This window comes from Diabrotica virgifera, chromosome 7 (genome assembly GCF_917563875.1).
Source record: "Diabrotica virgifera virgifera chromosome 7, PGI_DIABVI_V3a".
Classification (NCBI taxonomy): domain Eukaryota; kingdom Metazoa; phylum Arthropoda; class Insecta; order Coleoptera; family Chrysomelidae; genus Diabrotica; species Diabrotica virgifera.
The window spans coordinates 80,826,927-80,846,709 of NC_065449.1; the positions used below are offsets into that span (position 1 = coordinate 80,826,927).

At 33.2% G+C, this 19,783-nt stretch overlaps 1 protein-coding gene across 1 annotated transcript in view; it reads right to left on the minus strand.

The window, feature by feature from the left end:
* The window catches only part of LOC126888190 (protein Spindly-like), an 86,431-nt gene that overhangs the window by 66,264 nt on the left and 384 nt on the right, over positions 1 to 19,783 (minus strand). Inside the window, exon 2 of the mRNA XM_050656243.1 lies at positions 5,256 to 5,498. Within this exon, the coding sequence (XP_050512200.1) occupies positions 5,256 to 5,474 (219 nt within the window). The 5' untranslated portion in view covers positions 5,475 to 5,498. The remainder of the gene's footprint in view (positions 1 to 5,255; positions 5,499 to 19,783) is intronic.

Below are 19,783 nucleotides of genomic sequence, written 5' to 3' on the forward strand. Positions count from 1 at the left end.
CTAACGCATTAAGTTGGACGTGACAGAAAAAATATACGTCGGTGATTATACTCATTTATAACATTTATTCTAGTTGTTGACAGATGGTGCTATAATAAAAAAATGATTTACGTATTATCTATACTACTATAATCTGTACAATTTATACGACTATACAAATCAAAGAACATACCTTTTTATAAATGCAATAAACACGATTGATTTGATTTTATATATTATAATTAATAAATAATTATTATAATAAATAATTTGTTTCCGATTATAGCGCCATCTATCAACAACTAGAATAAATGTTGTAAATGTGTATAATCACAGATGTGCCTTTTATCTGTCACTTGTGACGCACTGAAAAAGCCCCTGAGAAGCACCATACAGTTGAGTCCGCGAGTCTTTACCCGTGCGTCATTAATACCTGGCGAGATAAAACACATACTTTTTATCTAGCATCATTCTCTTCCACGCATGAAACTAATGACAAACCAGCTGCCGCCTGTTATTAAGTAAAAACACATGTTATTTTTATGAACGATCTAGACTCAGTGCATTGAAAAGAGATAGGTACAAAGAAAGACGATTGGGGATGCTTTCACATATTTTAAGTACAATTTCCGACGTTTTGGTTTGTTTACTTTTGTGGCTGTCAGTTTGTTGAATTTTTTGCTGTTATTTTGTCGAATTTTTGCATTTTGAAGTTTTTTATAGTATACAAACAGTTGTTTTCACAACTAATTTTATATTTGACTTAGAAATTTAATAAGTTTATGTTATTTTACGATAAATTTTGACAACGTACAAATAATGCTTGTGTTTAACGTTCCGCCAAAGTGAATAAAATAACAAAAATAAAATATGTTATCGATTTTTTTATAAATTGTTTATTTATTTATTAATCAATGATAACAAAAGAATTTATTAAGCTACTTCAAATCTAGCTGTAATTATGCACCAAAATTTTAAAGCAAAACTTAAATTTGACATTCTATTTATTTGATAACGTCAAATTTTATACTATACTATAACCCGTGATTGGAATAATACCCACTTTCTGTTGCGTTTAGTAAATTTCCGACTTATTTCGTATGCTTTAAATGATGACGCACGGGTAAAGACTCGGGGACTCAACTGTACCTACAAGTTAGAGAGAAAAGAAAATTTGTGTATTGGCCGTTCATAAATCATTCTGCAGGTATTAAGCAGAGGCTTACTCTTCTTCTTCATCTTCTAGATGTGCATATCCGTGACAAATGTTGGCCATCATCATGGCAATCTTTATTTTATCTGCAGCAACGCGAAAAAGCTGCACAGATAGTGTTGAACCAGGTTCTAAGGTTATTATAAGGTCATATCTGGATTCCAACTTTCGACATTTGATAGTGGTCGGTACCTCCCGGTTCTTCCCCATTCTTCTAAGGACATTTGTGACCCGGCCAGTCCACGGGAATTTAAGAATTCTCCGTTATCTTACTCTTATCATATAGATAATAAAGTAGTTATAATTTCTCAGTCGTACCAAAGTAAGGTGCGACCAGTGAGTTACTGCAAAATAAGGGTTAGCCGATCTAACTGGTCTTAGCTCACGCTGTGTTAAGATGTTTTCAATACCGACTAGGACTAGACTAATAATATTTATGAATGACAGTTTTATGGACTCCAAAAATGTGACTTCCATACACGTTGATTACAATTTACGCCGTTATTAATCAAAATTCAGAGTTGGCGCACTGATATGAAATTATTGAAATTTCCAGACGAATCTATTCATGTAAATTCCATTCAAGATTAAATCTTAAAAAAAAGTTTGAAGACGATTAGTGCAGTCACTGGAGGTTTTCACCTCCGATTTCGTTGAACCTCCATCGATTTTCATGAACATTGGTGAGTAATTAGAGGATACCTCAAGGAACAAAGGTGACATGATGCCAACTTGCGCTTTTACCCTGGGGGTGGATGCCACCCCTTCTCGGGGATGAAAATTATTTTAATAAAAATAATACCATACGTCGATAGAGGGAAAAATTATAAGCAAAATTTGTTATATAAAGTTAAAATAAATCAATACTTTTTGTGTGTTATTAAAGACCAAAGATTTTATTTTTTCGTAAAAAATGCATGTTTTAAATCGGTTTTTCACGTATAAATCAAAATCTTTTACAAAAAAGTTATTATTACTGAAATTGAAGATAATAAAAAATTGAATACATTCCTCACATAAAAAACTAAACTAATTTTAGTTCAAAGTGAGTTACTGGCAATTGAATGTGTATTTTTTTCGACGAGTATTCAAATCGAAGTATTCAAGCTTAAATAACGGGAAAACGATGCAATGTATAAAATATTCTTGCTAAACATTTGTCAAAGTACTTCGGAATACCTATCAAATGAGCTTCAGAACAAGGTAATAGGGTCAAAATTAAGTAAGTTATAATGAAAATAAAAGAACCGTTTCGAATTTTTTAGGAAAAAGTGAAAAATAAAATATACGCCATTTTCACAAAAATTAAGATTTATAGTAATCCTTACAAGAACTTCTTTATATTAGCATAAGTAATGTGTTCGATGATTTTGACCTGTTTAGAATGCATATTTTTGAAAAAAAAAAGATATAATTTAAAAAAAATCATAATTTTTAAAATTATTGTAATTCTCATATTCTTTTGATAATATGTAACTCCAAAAATACTCAATATACGTAAAAAATTATATATAACCAAATTTTAGTTTTTTCTGTGCCAAATATTTTACCTGTTTACTATTTCTATAGGGTGAAAATTAACCGAGATAGAAACGTTTAAATCTTAAATTTTGCTGCGGGAACCATGCAATCGAGGTCATTTAACCTTTTATTTTTAAAAAAGTAAGGGGTTTAAAAGATTAGGTTCAACGTGCTTAAATAGCACTTGGAATTAACTTTCAAACAGTTTTTAGATTAACCTGATATCGTAAACACGAACTTAATTATTAAAAAAATAATAATAAAAACATTTTTTGGAAAAATTTTTAAAAGATAAATTTTGAAAAAATTTTGGAACATAAATTTTAACGCTATCAACATGTTTGGGGGCTCATTTAATAGATATTCTTAAGTACTTTAACAAATGTTTAATAAGTTTATGTTATAAAATGCATCAATTTCCCGTTATTTCAGCTTGAATACTTGAGAGTTTTTTACTCGCCGAAAAAAATATACATTCAATTACCTATAACTCACTTTTAGTTAACGATAAAAGGTTTTTCTAGTAAGGGGTTTATTTCGTTTTTTATTAGCTTCAATTTTGATAATAATAACTTTTTTGTAAAAACTTACACTTTTTGAGTTATCGATGAAAAATTGGTTAAAAACATGCATTTTTCTCAAGAAAAATTAAAACCTTTGATCTTTAATAATTCAAAAAGTTTTGATTTATTTTAATAACTTTATTAATAAGATTTGCTTGAAATTTGTCCCTCTATCGAATTATGGGGTTATTTTTATTAAAATAATTTTCACCCCCGAGAAGGGGTGTCATCCACCCCCAGGGTAAAAGCGCAAGTTGGCACTATGTCAACTTTGTTCCTCGAGATATCCTCTAACCACTCACCAATTTTCATGCAAATCGATGGAGGTTCAACGAAATCGGAGGTAATAGCTCATAGCCACCTTCAGTGACTCCACTAGATAGGGATATTGAAGATTTAACACCACCTGAAATAAATATACGAGCAAAAATAATGACAGGAAAGTGAAAGCCCGAGAAATCATAGAAAACTTACGCAAAGGAGCTTATGCAATTTTTGGAGTGAAGAATTGACAATAAGGTAAACAGTTTTTCTGAAAACCGTTTCATGAATCATGAAGTTATGATCGAAGCGAAGATCGGTGGGATCTTCGATATTTTTAAGACATTCCAGAAGCCGCTACAGATAAAATGTTTTAACAACCCATTAATCATTTAGAATTAGTCGACGGATATTAGTACAGTTAAAATAATTAAGACGATAACTGGACGATAATGATTTAATGAGTGAGATTTAAAGTTTTTTCCACTTTAACCTTCGGATGACCAAGGGAGGTAAATTTGGACCCCAGCGTATGTTTTTCTTTAATAAATTCAAAAGTATTTTCAATTTTTAACTCATTATTTTTTATTTGACTTTAATATCATTCTAGATATCCTCATATTTTGAAATAAAAAAAATTCCCTATATTTTACGAATAAAAAATATATTCTGAAGTTGATGTTTAGTAAAATACCGTCTATTATGTGGAATTCCAAGTAGTTTTACACTGCGCGTTATCAAAATCTATTTTTAGACTGTGGTGCCTGTTATGTACGAATCATGACATTCCTGTCTGCTACAGTTAGTCATTATTATTATTTCCTGGCGTATATTATTATAGTTTCTTAGTATTTTTTGTACATATAAAATATGGCCCGCAAATATCTTACTGAGGCTGAGTTACAGGAAATTGTTACTGCTAGCGATTTTTATGATGATATAGAAGATGAAATAGTATCAGAAAACGAGGATGTATTGTTAGATGAAGATTTAAATGCTGAAAATATTCAGTCCAGGTCATTTTTGACCTGGGGTCATTTTTTACCCCCGTTGGTCACCCTTGTAACAAAAAAAGGTCGGTCATCGGAAGGTTAATGACAAAAAAAGCAAGCTTATTAACAGAACCCAATAAAAAATTATTTTGCACATCATATTTTGAAACATTATTTGGCTGAAAAATCTCATTTTTATGTTACTATCAACATTCACACAGTGTTGCCAAACTGAATTTTGTTATTTTGAGTGTAAATTTTCCCAGCGATCTCCGAGGGTACAATACCAAATATAATATCTCACTTTCTCTCTCTCTCTCTCTCTCTCTCTCTCTCTCTCTCTCTCTCTCTCTCTCTCTCTCTCTCTCTCTCTCTCTGTCGGTCCCGTGCCGATATTTTCCAGGTTCTCAGGTATAGGAAATTTTGCGCATCTGCATCCTCCCACCTTTTGCTTGGCCTTTCCTTTGGTCTCTCGCCCTGCATTTTAGTATCTAGGCTGTTTTCGGCAATCTTTCGGCCTCCATTCTCACTGCAAGCCGAACACATCGAACTCTTTGAAGTTTAACGAATTCTGAAAGACGAAAACTCAGACGTTAACTTTTTGATTTACATATGCGTATTGACTTTTGGGGAGGGCGGCCAAATTACTCTCGCACCCGGGCGGCAGATACTCTAGGAACGAACCTGACTGAAATTACTTACTACTGACTATACACTTCTACTCACCTGTTCCAACTGCTTAATTATTTCTTGGTATTTCTGCTTTTGTTTAATTTCTTCTGATTGCAGTATATCAATTTCATTTTGACATTCAACCTGAACTGCTTGTAAAAGTCTAACATTTTTCTTACATTCATGTAATTCTTGATTTAGGATTTCCAAATCTTGTTTAAGTACAACATTTTCATTCTTTATTTGTTCAAATGTATCAGAGTCATATTCCATTTTCTAATAGGAAGATTGTATTACCTACGATGAAAACAACTACATTAAAGAATCCTTTGTTTGGTAAATACTTAAGTACAAAACAAAAAATCTCTAAACGCCTTAAATTGCAGTGCTAAGGATACTATTTTAAGAATACATAGTCCTTGAGTATGGAGAGTTTGTAAGCTCATATATTCTTTTTCTCATGATCATCTTTCAGTGCGTCACAGTTTTTCGATTTCTTTCTAACGCATTAAATTGTATGTGACAGAAAAAAAGGCACGTCCGTGATTACAGGCATTTACATTTATTCTAGTTATTCTAGTTGTCGATAGATGGCGCCATAATAAAAAAAATATATTTTTTAATCAGATAATAATATTACAAATATAATCTGTATAATTTATAAGACTATACAGATCAAAGAAAATACCATTTTATAAATGCAAGAAACACATTTGATTTGTTTTTATTCCAAATTGAAAATAAAATGTGACAACTGTCAGATTTAACTAAAATGTCATGTTAGAATAAATGTCATAAATGTGTATTATCACGGACTTACCCTTTTTCCTATCATTTGTTACGCACTGAAAAATGCTCATGAAAAGGACAATACTCATGATTGCTCTTGAAAAATGTAATAACGACCCAATTATTCAGGTAGCAATTGAATGCTATGTTGGAACAACGTTGTAACTGCCAATTGGGACCGTGCAAGTTCGGAAAAGCGACACCTGGTTTCATAGCTCAGCAAAAATTTTCGCACTTTTAATTATATTGGCCAATTACATTAGTCCTGGTTGCTGGATAATTGTCAAGGCCATAGAACTTGCCAATTGCCAAAACTTGACTTAAGAACTTTTATAGCCACTTTACACGATGCAAGTAATTGTGCAATTAATTGCACAATTTCTTGCGCAAGAACTTCTGCAATAAGTGGCAACTAACTTTCTGCAATAAAGTGATTACACCCTGCAAACAATTGCATAAACTGACATGAACATGAAATAGATAGAAACTTTGACAAAATAAATAACAAATGTAATTTTTGAGTATAGTTATCAGATATTAGATTATGTTAGATTATAATTCGAGAAAATTATAATAATATGTATTATAACAAAATCAATTAATACCTAATGCAAGTATACCTATAGTACATTATTCGTTTACAAAAGGAAATAAGTTGTAAGAAATACAAATAGAAAATAGTTTTTTTAATCCCTATGTTGCATAATTAAAGTTATCCACCAGAATAATGTTATCTGTGCAGCGTGAAATTGGTAAAAAGTTCCTCTAGTTTTGTTAAAAACTAGTTTAGTTTGAAATTTAGGATGACAGAATGTCAATGTAGTAAAAAAAAGAGTAAAAACAAACAGTGTAGCCTTAAAAGTAACTAAAAATATAACCAAATTGTAGAAAAAAATTGCATGAAAATTAGGACATGTTCTGTTTAGCTGCAACTAGTTGCAGCAAGAAATTGCTGCAAGAAGTTGCTGCTTTTCTGTGCAATTTTCGTATGACACGATGCAATTTCTATTGCTGCAAGAAATTGTGCAATTAATTGCGTAATTAGTTGCATCGTGTAAAATGGCTAAACCCTGACACCACAGTAATCATGAAAACTGTCAAATGATCCTGTTTTATTAACTTCTTGAGCCTATGGTTTTTAATTACAATTAAAGGATATTTTTATTGAGGGAACTAGGTATGGGGTTTTTCAGAGAAATATGTCCTTCAATCTGCATATAGATCTAATATATAACAAGGCAATACCAGAGATTTTTGTAAGATTGCATCTCTAATTCCTCTATACATTTCTCTTGGTAGATGGGTTACATGTAGAATACCCAATAACCTAGGTTTATTTATTTATTTATTCATTGCTAATTTACAATCTACTTCAATAAAGTAATAAGTAAGTATTATGATGTAGGTTCTTGGCTTGTGGCAGGTGTCGTCCATTGACGACTCTCTGGAATTTACCTAGCAGCTAGGTCTTCTGGCCAAAGTCTTTTTAGGCGTATGTGAATCATTGGAGGGTTGAATAATTCGTCTATGAGATGGTTTTGATGGTCTGCGCTGCAATTCATGTATCTTCTGGAGTGGTCAGCAATCACATCATTGATGAAGGGAATATTGAGGTCTGCATGAAAGGTTTGGTTTGACACGTATCATGGGGCTTTAGCTAACATACGTGACTGGAATGTCTGTAGTATTTTGGTGTTGGATGGTTTCCTACAGCCCCACAGCTCGATTACGTATGTCCACACTGGTTTGAGTATTGTTTTATAGATGGTCAGTTTGTTTTCTAATGAAAGTTGTGATTTTCTGTTGATTATCCAGCTCATATTTTTAACTTTTAGGTCAAGGTGTCGCCGTTTGGCTGCAATATGTGATTTCCAAGTAAGTTTTTCATCTAGATGAAGGCCCAGGTACTTTACTTCTGCTTTTATTGGCATAGGTGAATTATTTAGGTGTAGTTGTGGATCTAATTCTTCGATTTGTGAAATTTATTTGACAAGATTTGTTTGTGTTGGTGTTTATTTTCCAGCATCGAAGCCAGCCTTCTAGTTCATTGAGATGATTTTGCAATTTGTTAAATGCTAATATTTCGTTGATGTCTGCTGCTAGTATACCAGTGTCATCCGCAAATGTTGCCATTAGTGTATTTTCGCTAATAGGAATATCAGCAGTGAAGATTTGGTAAAGGAATGGGCCATGTAGGTACATTGCCTTGAGGTACTCCGGATTTTATTTGGTGGTAGTTGGATAGAATACCTTCATATTTAACTTGGAAGTATCTGTCGGACAAGTATGATTTAAGGAGGAGATAGATTTGGTCAGTTAGCTGAGTTTTTATTTTGAAGAGAAGACCCTCGTGCCACACTCTATCAAATGTGTGCTGTATATCGAGAAATGCTGGTAGACAGATTTGTTTCCCTTCTAGGCTCTCTTTTATTTTGTTGACTAATCTATGGCACAGTTGTATGGTTGAGTGATTTGAGCGAAAACCAAACTGAGGATCTGGGATCAGGTTTTCTATAGGTATTGTTGTTTCTATTCTGTTAAAGATTAAACTTTCGAAGACTTTTGATAAAGTCCGAAGGAGACTTATTGGTCTGTACAAACTGGTTTCAGTTAGAGGTTTACCAGGTTTAGGTATCCTTATAATTTGTGCATACTTCCATTGCACTCGATAATAGCATAGCCTCAGGAGGCTATTAAAAATAATGGTTATTAAGACAACACCTTTCCTTGGGAGATTTTTTAAGATTTCGCCAGTTATAAGGTCAAATCCTGGAGCTTTATGAGGGTTAAGCAGGTTGATTTTGTTACAGACTTCGTTTGGTGAGAAGTATTTTAGTGGTACTGATAACTCACAGGGTGCATTAAGGAAGTCTCTAATTTTCTCCTCGTTAATATCGTTGACCTGTGGGGTGGAGCAGACGGTTGATAGATGTTCTGCAATCTGTTGGATTTTTCTATATTTGATCAAGCCCAGGTTCCGTCATTTTTCCTAATTGGTGATTTCATTACTATCGGTTTTTTGAATTCCTTTGTGGCTTTAGAAAGAGAGTTGTCGTCAAGAGAAAGGTTTGTGACATATCTTTCAAAGGATTCGTTTTTGGCTGTTTGGCCAAATGAAGTCTGTGTGTGAGCCTGTTTAGATTTGTTATATCTATCGCTTTTCTTGTTCTTTGCCATTTGCAACGGGCTCTTCTTCTCTCTTCTACTAATATTCTGATGTGGAGAGGTATACTATAACTTTCATCAATGGTTTTTTCCTTTACAGGAGTAGCTTTCCAAGCGGCCTGTTGTATTTGTTCCATTAGATATTTTACAGCTTCTTCAATATTGTTTTTGTGTTTGAGACGAATGTCTAGAGATATTTTTTTCATTGATTTCTTCTTTGAATTGAACCCAATTCGTGTTACTGGAACATAGCCTTAGTGCAAGAGTTTTCCAAATTATATTATTACTTAATGTAATCAAGATGGGACTGTGGTCCAAATGTAGATCAAAACTGGGGGTGATGTCACTGTGTATTTAAGGTATTCCCTTAGTTACAGCGAAGTCTAACAGATGAGAAATTTTGTTATCAGTGGGTCAATATGTGGGGGTACCAGTTGTTAGGTATTTCAGGTTATTATCTTGTATGATCTTTAATAGGTTTCTGCCTTTTGAAGATATCAGTCTTGCTTCCTAGGTTGTATGTTTTGCATTCCAGTCCCCTGCCACTAGGAAATGTGAGCCAAGTTGTTCAAAAAACTCTCTGTATTCCTCCAGATTGATGGTGTGGCGTGGTGGGCTGTAGATAGAAGCTATTGTTAATGGATTGGTGAGCGCATGTACTTTTATAATAGTACTTTGAATTTTGTTGGTGATATATGGAGCAAGTTCGTAGTGTTTTATAGCTGTACGAATTATTATACCTGAACCAGCATGGGCTGTTCCATCTGAATGGTTTGCATAATAGACAGAGTAGTGTAGAATTTTTATAAAAGACCTCCCAGTTGTGTGACTCTCAGAGATAAGTAGGATGTCTATTTTGTTTAATTTTAGAAATGGTATAATTTCTTGCACATGGTTTGTTAGACCATTTGCGTTCCACTCTGCTATCCTAAGTGAATTAGCCATTATGACATTCTAAACTCACCGGCACAAAAAACGGGCACCCCAAAAAATGGGTCATTTTAAATGTCTTGTATTTCCTAAACCTGATGTCCGATTTGAGTAATTTTTTTAATATAGCCTTAGGCGGCACACATAGTGGAAGCGGGTTCCTGCTTACGGGCAAACCGCGCGGTTCTCGCGCGCGTGTATGGTAACACAGTGAAGACGGGTAAAAGCGAGAGATATCATTCAAATTTGGCAGTTGCGTCTACTACTTGCAGCAAAATGTCGTCTTCCGATGACGATATAATTGCTTTAGATTCTGTTTTGACTAAACTGAAAAGAAAGAGAGTTGATGTACATCCTATTAATCGAGAAAGATTAATTTATCAAGAATATCATCATCTATTTCAAAAATTAAACGATTCTTCCAGTATATGAGAATGACTCAAGAGACTTTTAAATATATTTTGGAGAAAGTGGAGTATCGTTAAAACCAATATTAAACGCTCAACTTAGTCAACCAACAGAATATCGAAGGAGTTGAGCAATATACATATCTGGGTACGAATTTAAATAACCAATGGGACTACTCAACAGAAATTAAACAGCGAATAATAAAAGCGAAAGCAGCATACGTTAGAATGAGACCCATTTTCAACAGTCGAGACATATCATTAAAAACAAAATACCGTCTGTTGAAATGCTACATATTCACAGTTCTGCTTTACGGAATGGAAGCGTGGACACTAACTGTTGCATCAATGAATCGGCGCATCTTACGTATATCCTGGATTGACCGAATTACTAATGTGGAATTCCTGCGTAGAATGGAGAAAGAGTGTGAAATTCTCATAACCATCAAAACAAAAAATTTAGAATATCTAGGACATGTAATGAGAAATCAAGAACGTTACGGCCTTCTCCAACTGATTCTCCAAGCGAAGGTAAATGGTAAAAGAGGACCGGGAAGAAGACGCCTTTCCTGGCTTCAAAATTTACGAAAGTGGTATAACACCACTACCACTGAACTGTTCCGCGCTGCGGTAAACAAAGTCAAGATAGCCATGATGATCGCCAACATCCGGAATGGATAGGCACTTTAAGAAGAAGAAGGAGTATCGTTTAATTAAAAACTGGTGTAATTTACATAAGCAGGTTATCCTTCCGGAACAAAGGCTTGTTATAACATTGAGGTAAGTAGTTTTGTTGTAAATTTATTTTTCAAGTACTTATTTAGCTAATAGCTAGTTAATACTGGAATGATTTTAGAAATACCTAAGTCACACAAAATTATGGTCTAAATAAGATTGACTTTATTACTTTTGTTTATTATAATGTACAATTTATAAAATTAATCCATGGAAAACTATTAATTCTTATTATAAAAGAGGGAATAAACTAAATTCTCATTCGAGTAAACATTAAAACCGCGCGGAAAAAACTAAATTCTCATTCTAGTAAAAGCGGTCAGGCGGGTTAAAGCGGTTGGCCCGCGCGGACCTGCTTTTACTATGTTCGTGTACATTTAAAGACGTGCATTCTTTTTGAAAACGTTTAAAAGCGGGTCCGCGCGGTTTAACCGTAAGCGGAAACCGCCTCCACTGTGTGCGCCGACTTATTCTTTAACAATATCGCTGTAATAATATTGTTGCTAGACAGGTACATTGTCATTGTATACAGGGTGTACGAATCGAACTGTGTTTTTTTCTCAAACTTTGGAACACCCTGTGGAATGTTCTAGCTTTTATAAAATACTGAAATTAAAACCCAACTATAGCCTCAGGCTTTCTTAACATTCTGTTTTTTGATTCATTCGCTTATGTTGGATAATAAAAAAGTTAGGCACTTTAACGACTACCCCTGTTTTTCGTCAATACAGGGTGTTTTTGAATAAGTACGGCAAACTTTAAGGGGTAATTCTGCATGATAAAATAATGTCAGTTTGCTTTATAAACGTATGCCCGCAAATGCTTCGTTTCCGAGATAAGGGTTGTTGAAAGGTAGATTTTAAGAGGCAGTTATTGCCCATTTTTGGCATATAATTAAGAATTATATATTCACCATTGGCGTGCATATGCGCAATAACTACCTCTTAAAATCTACCAAATTTCATTTGCATATCACAAGCCGTTTTAGAGCAATAAATAAATCGTCAGTTTGTAAGAACAATTTCAACACCCCCTATCTCGGAAACGAAGCATTTGCGAGCATACGTTTATAAAGCAAACTGTCATTATTTTATCATGCAGAATTACCCCTTAAAGTTTGCCGTACTTATTTAAAAACACCCTGTATTGACGAAAAACAGGGGTAGTTGTTAAAGTACCTACCTTTTTCATTATCCAACATAAGTGAATGAATCAAATAACAGAATGTTAAGAAAACCTGAGGCTATAGTTGGGTTTTAATTTCAGTATTTTATAAAAGCTAGAACATTCCACAGGATGTTCCAGAATTTGAGAGAAAAACACAGTTTGATTCGTACACCCTGTATACAATGACAATGTACCTCTCTAGCAACAATATTATTACAGCGATATTGTTAAAGAATAAGGCTATAACATATTAAAAAAATTACTTAAATCAGACATCAGGTTTACTAAATACAAGACATTAAAAATGACCCATTTTTTGGCAAAGCCCGTTTTTTGTGTATCGGTGAGTGTATTTATCACTGTTGTAAGCATGCTTAGTATCATGCTGTTTTGGTTTATCAATTGTGGAAACATATTTTTAAATTCGTTGAGAAATTCTGTAAGTTTTTTGAAAGGTCTGAATTATTGTTGTTGTCTTGTGAAGAAGTATTAGTTTCTGCAACTTGAGAATATTTAAGTTACATGTGATTGATGTATGTGGTGAGCATTAGTGTTATTATTATTTAGGTATTTAGGCTAGCAACTCTAGGTATAGGAATGCTGCTTGTTATATTTTTGTTTTTCGAATTTACTAGTTCTTTATATACAGTAAGCGCCAAAATACTAGACACATAGGAACATTGAGCTATTACTGTCCTGGACCCTTATAGTCCTGTCGCCAGGGGGGGTACAACGGCCTTCTTAATTCAGATGGACTTACCCAAGTTTTTTTTATGTATTTTGGCCCGTAGAACACGAATTTTTTGGGTAACAGTTGATCCGGATGTCGATAAGATTGTTATAAACAAAGAAGTTGAGGAATTACATAACAGCGATTTCTCGCAAAACAAAACATTTTTTTGTATTTTTTGGGCCATTCTAACCAAAAAATGTTCCTACAAATTTTTTCGTAGGATGCATAGTTTTCGAGATAAACGCGGTTGAACTTTCAAAAAATCGAAAAATTGCAATTTTTGAACCCGAATAACCTTTGAATAAAAAATAAAATAGCAATTCTGCTTACCGCCTTTAAAAGTTTGAGTCAAATTATATCTGTTTTGAATATTTGTATTGCTAAAAATTTATTTTTTGATTGTTAAAAAAAGGTATAAACACATAGTGTTTCCCGTGCCTAATACATGCGTTTTAATGCATGCTACGTAGAAATAGACCCGTTTGCACTTTTACCTATTCTACCTACTCGTTCGATTTTAAATGAGAAATCATTGAAAACATCACTCAAACACTAGGTGTTTGTAGCTTTTTTTACCAATAAAATAATAAATTTTTAGCAATACAAATAATTAAAACCGATATAATTTGACTTGAACTTTCAAATGCGGTAAGCAGAATTGCTATTTTATTTTTTAATCAAAAGTTATTCGGGTTCAAAAATTGCAATTTTTCGATTTTTTGAAAGTTCAACCGCGTTTATCTCGAAAACTATGCATCCTACGAAAAAATTTGTAGGAACATTTTTTGGTTAGAATGGCCCAAAAAATACAAAAAAATGTTTTGTTTTGCGAGAAATCGCTGTTATGTGATTCCTCAACTTCTTGGTTTATAACAATCTTATCGACATCCGGATCAACTGTTACCCAAAAAATTCGTGTTCTACAGGTCAAAATACATAAAAAAAACTTGGGTAAGTCCATCTGAATACAGGAGGCCGTTGTACCCCCCCTGGCGACAGGACTATTAACTTGTTGCAATGTTTATTTTTATGTCTAGTGACATTCAGAATGTCAGAAAATGTATAAAAACTGAATATTAACGTAGAAAGTTAAAAAATAATAGATCAGCTGTATTAAATACAGCTGATATGATTTTGACGTTTAGAGCTGTCATTTTGTTAAAGTTGTAAAAGTTTTAAGAGGATCGGTACGTTTTTTCGGCTGCAATGCTATTCAAATGGGGATTCATTTTTTTCGAATCCTGAGAAAACTAATAAGTACTTTTTAAAAATTTAAACGCAGAATGAAAGACTACATTATTAGCGAGTGCCGAAAGTCCCTGAGAACTTATTTATTTATTTATTTATTTATTTATTAATATTACGGGAAAACCCCATTAACAGTTACAATTAACAAATAGTAAAATGTAAGATGTATGTAATAGATTGAGAAAAAAATATAATCAAAAAACAACAAAAATAATTCAACCTGCAACAATGTTCAAACAACCAACAATTAACATTACAACCCTAAATTTATAATTAAAGTTTTACACTAAACTAAAGTATTAATTATTCTATGAAATTGATTCTATTAAATTGAGCCCTGAACCCACTCTCAGACATATCAAATATTTCCACATGAAGTTGGTTAACATATCTCGAGTATCTTTCTATAGGCAAATTCATACCATAATTTGTTCGATGATAGGGTATATGAAAAGAAGAGTAGTTATGTCTCCTATTTCGTGTGACAATCTCAATGTTAACCGACTCCAACAATTCAGCACTATCAATTTTCCCTGTAACAATTTTATGCAAAAAATTTAATCCAGCACAGATTCTCCTTTCTGAAAGTGTTTTCAAATTCAGTTGTTTTTCCAGAATTGAATAATTATGATCAGAGATCCCAATATATAATTTGAATCCACAAAATCGTAGAAACTTATGCTGAACCTTTTCTACAGTATATTTATGGACAGCTTGGTAAGGAGACCACACCACTGATCCATACTCAAGTTTAGATCTGACTAATGAAGAGTAAAGGCTTCTGACAGTGTCAACAGAAAAATGTCTACAATTTCTCACGATGAAACCCAACATTTTGGATGACTGTATTGTGACAGAGTTAATATGATCGACAAATGTTAAATTTTTGTCGAAAATTACTCTCAAGTCTTTTATTTTTGATACAGTTTTTAATGGTTGCCCACACAGTTCGTAAGAAGTGTCATATTTTCTGGAACCCTTAAAAAAACTAATTAGACAACATTTTGATATATTTAGGTTTAATTTATTAATGTGACACCACCGCGTTAATCTGTCAAGATCGTCCTGCAGCAGTTGTTGATCAGTTTGGCAATTCATTATTCTGTAGGCTTTGAAATCATCAGCAAAAGCGAGACCTTCACTGTTTTCAAAACAATCAAAAATTGAGTCCACAAACAGATTGAAAAACATTGGGGAACAGTGCCCCCCTTGGGGAACACCAGAAGTTACACATATTGCATCCGATTTAAAAGCACCTATTTTGACCATCTGTCTACGCTCTGACAATAAACTTTTGATCCAACCTACAGCCGTAACATCAAACCCTATATCAAATAATCTCCTGAGAAACATATTATGGTCTACTTGATCGAAAGCCTTTGAAAAATCTGTGTAAACTGCATCAACTTGCTTGAATTCTTCCATAGCTTTAATTATTTTTGATTGATACGGTAACAGATTAGTTAGAGTTGAACGACCTGAACAGAAGCCATGCTGATTCTTATTTATTAGCCCACGACACATCCAGTTTAATTGGTCGCTGATAATACTGTCAAACAATTTTGGAAGTGATGATTGAATGCATACACTCCTGTAGTTCGTAACATCGTTTTTGTTCCCACTTTTAAAGATGGGCGTGATAAAACTATCCTTCCATTTTTCAGGAAAAATTGAGGATCTTAAAGACTTATTAAATAATAAACTTAGTGGAACCACAAGGGTACATACACAATATTTTAACAGGCTACTTACACCGTCGGGACCAAGGGTATTTTTACTAGGTAAAAGAGATATTTTTTCATATATTTCTTTTGTAGAAATACCCGAAAACTTATAGTTTTGGTAAATATTTGTGGGTGTACCAAGGTCTAGTTTGTTCTCTGGGTTACTTGGGGTGTACACTGTTTAGAAGTACTTTTTGAACAAATCAACAATCTCTTGCCCATCATTTGCTCTATCCTCGCCGTATATTATTGTTTGGGGAAGAGAATGGTTGGTCTTTAAGTCCTTTATGTACCTCCAAAAGTATCTAGGATTTGATTTGAATTCTATATCCATCAATGAGATATACTGAGACCAACAAACCTCCCGAACTTTTTTGCATTCTGAACGCAGTCTAGTAAAAATAATGAGAACTTCTATAATGTTTATTTTAATAAGTTACAGGGGTGAAAAACTAAGAGAAAATTTAGTGTTATTTTTAATTTCAAATATCTCATCCAAAATAAACTTTTTATTTATTCTAAGGGACTTTCGGCCCTCGGTAATAATTTATTCTTTCATTCTGCGTTTAGATGTTTCAAAAATATTTATTGGTTTTTTCAGGATTCGAAAAAAATGAACACAATGTCTGTGGTAATATTTTCAAAATCTATCTTTGTCATACAACGCACTTAGTCGAATAGAATATTGTCAGTCAGACACTGACAATCAGTGACAATTTTAAATAATTATTTGACATGAATCGGGAATATTTTTAGTTGTTGATTAAATAATATTGATATATAGTGTATTTGATAAATAATTGATTTAAGAGGTGAACTTTATAAAAAGTTATTTATTGTGTATTATTTATGGAAGATAGAAGCAGAGAATACATAAAGATATATTCTGTGATCCAAGTATTTTGTTGTTAAAGATGTTCAAAATTTTAAGCGTTCTATAGTAACAATATATTATTAAAAAATCACTTTAACACTTTTCATCTTTTCTCGATTGAGTATTAGTTTTTGTTGTAGGTACATATAAATTATTACAATCACTGGATACATAACTAGTGAAAAAATTATCACATTTATTAACTGAATTAATAATTTGCAATTATACAAAAAATAACAGTTATCCAAGAACATTCAAAAGCCATCTCTTTAAGCTAGTTATGACATTGTCAAGTAGAATGACATTCTAGTAATATGTACATATCCATACCAGTGTGAATTTTACTACACGTAATTTGCCATGTAAAGACAGAAAAGGTAGGGATAGCCGTAAAATATTTGCGAATTATGTTCCCATAGCCTTAAAGTATTGTAATATTCTTGGTGTTTGAATAAAGTTATTTTAAAACAGAGTAATAATACTATTACAGTGGAACCTCGATTATCCATCTCTCCATTAACCGTCACCTCTGTTAACCGTCAGGGTCCGTACATAAGTTGTATTGAGTACATAAGCAAAAAATTGAGTCGTCAATTAATTTTTTTTTAGCATTGCGATAAGCCAAACGAAATTCGCTGAAATGTACAGTGTGGTTGCGGTAACAAATGAAGTTATGGCTGAATCAACTGTTTTGTTTTCATTGCCTAAAGATGACATAAACCAATGGTTAATTTGTGACGAGAAAGCAAACGGCTATCGATTGCTGACGGATGATGAAATCGTTGAAATTGCAAAACAGAGGCTGACGAAACAGGTTTAGAAGCTGACACAAACTTGGAATTTGACAGTGGCGTTGTCGATGAAGCTTTTGCAACTGACAAAGATTTGCCTAAAGAAGCTAGAGAAGCTGCATCGCACATACAACCATTCATCGAGTGGTATTCTCGACAAGAAGAATCCAATAAGGTAGATTGCATGATCTTACGCAGGTTAAGAAATTCAGCCCTTGCAAAATGTGAAGCATCAGTTAAACAAACAAAGATTTCAGAATATTTTAAACCACATTTAAAAATAACACGAACACAAATTCCTCTTATATTATCAAACAAAACATACAAATACAATTTGAGAGTTGTGATATCAATTTTAAACTTTTTTTAATGTTCTGTTAACCGTCTTTTCGATTATCCGTCATACCCTTGGTCCTGTGCCCTGACGGATAATCGAGGTTCTACTGTAACTAATGTATTTTTTGTATCGAAAAACAATTATTATGAATAGTTTCTTGTCAGTAACATGACAGGGATGAAAGTCACATCTGAGAACGGACCGAATTAGACCATAAGCATAGCAATTAGGTACCTACCCACGTATCTAGTATGGTGGCTCTTACTGTATAGCACATCCTTTATAGTTTGCTGGATGACTGCCATTACATAAGGCACATGTTGCTGGTGTGTCGCGTGCTTATTTGCAGGTTTTTATGTCATGTGATCCACCGCATTTAACACAGGTGAATGGGCTCAGGCAGTAACTTTTTGAGTGCCTGTATTTTTGACACCTTGTGCATTGTATTATTGTATTTTTTATTCTAGGTGGTTCTACTGTTATTTTGCAGTTTTGTAGGACTATCGACAAAGAATAAAGGCTGGTTCTTTGCTAGCTCTATGTCTAACATTAATTTTAAGTACAAAAATGCCACAAGAAAATAGCTTCAGGACAATATTAATTATATTGAGAACTTTAAAACCCTTATTATTTAATTCATACCAGATATCTCCTGTGGGTATCAAATGGTGTAATCCTCTTATAGCAACTCTATAGGCCCTCTCTGCTGAATGAGTTTCCTGTAGGTGTTTGAGTTTGTAGGGTTAATTTTTACTGTATTATTTGAAATGGTTTTGGTGTAGAAAATAGGTTTCTGCTGCAGTTGTAGTGATTGATGGAGGAGCTGGGTCTTTTTTGGTAATAAATGTTTGTGTTTTGTGTATTTGATAAATTGTCTGTTTGTTCATCTAGATTTTCTTTTGAGAGGGAATCAAATCTGTTTTGTGTTTGGATTTGGTTGGGAATTTCTGAAGTTGTTTGTCTTTTCACACTTTTTCTCTTACGAACTTCTTGCCAAGAATGTTTATTTTGGTTTTCTGTTTCGTTAAGTTCTATGTCACTATCGCTATGTGTAGTTATTGGTGTTTTGTGATGAGAGTGAGCATTGAGGGTTTGTGGATACTGTTGTGTATTGTGACTGAATAGGGTAATGAGTGTTTTGTGTAGTTGTTTGCCTAGGAAATTGTACTTGGTCTGGTATAGCTATTTGGGTTGGAATAGGTATTTGGTTTGGGCATGACATTTGATTTGTTATCTGGTTACATGGTGTTCGATTAAAATACATAAATGGTACTTGCGGCTTTACTGCTGTTGGGCTTGACTGGTCCTGGTTATTTATTGTTGGGACATCCTGTATAGTATTCATATGTTGATAAGTTGGCATTATTATCAAATTCTAATAAGTTCCCCAAAGGGAACATATTTCTTTTGTTTGTTTCACTAATCACTTAGTTTTTGTTACTTTTCACTTAAACAATTTTTTGATGCTGATAAGATAATTAATAGTGAATTGGGTAGTTTTACGATAAGAAAGTTCTCTAGCGCTTTGAATGAGGGTATATGTTCACGCTTCGAGAATCAGATTGCTACTAAAATATCCTAATAATAGGTATTGAAATTATGAATTAGGTGATTTTCAAAAAATGGAGACATACTAGAACTGGAGATTGAAATTTTGGAAAGAACCACAACAAAAAGGAATT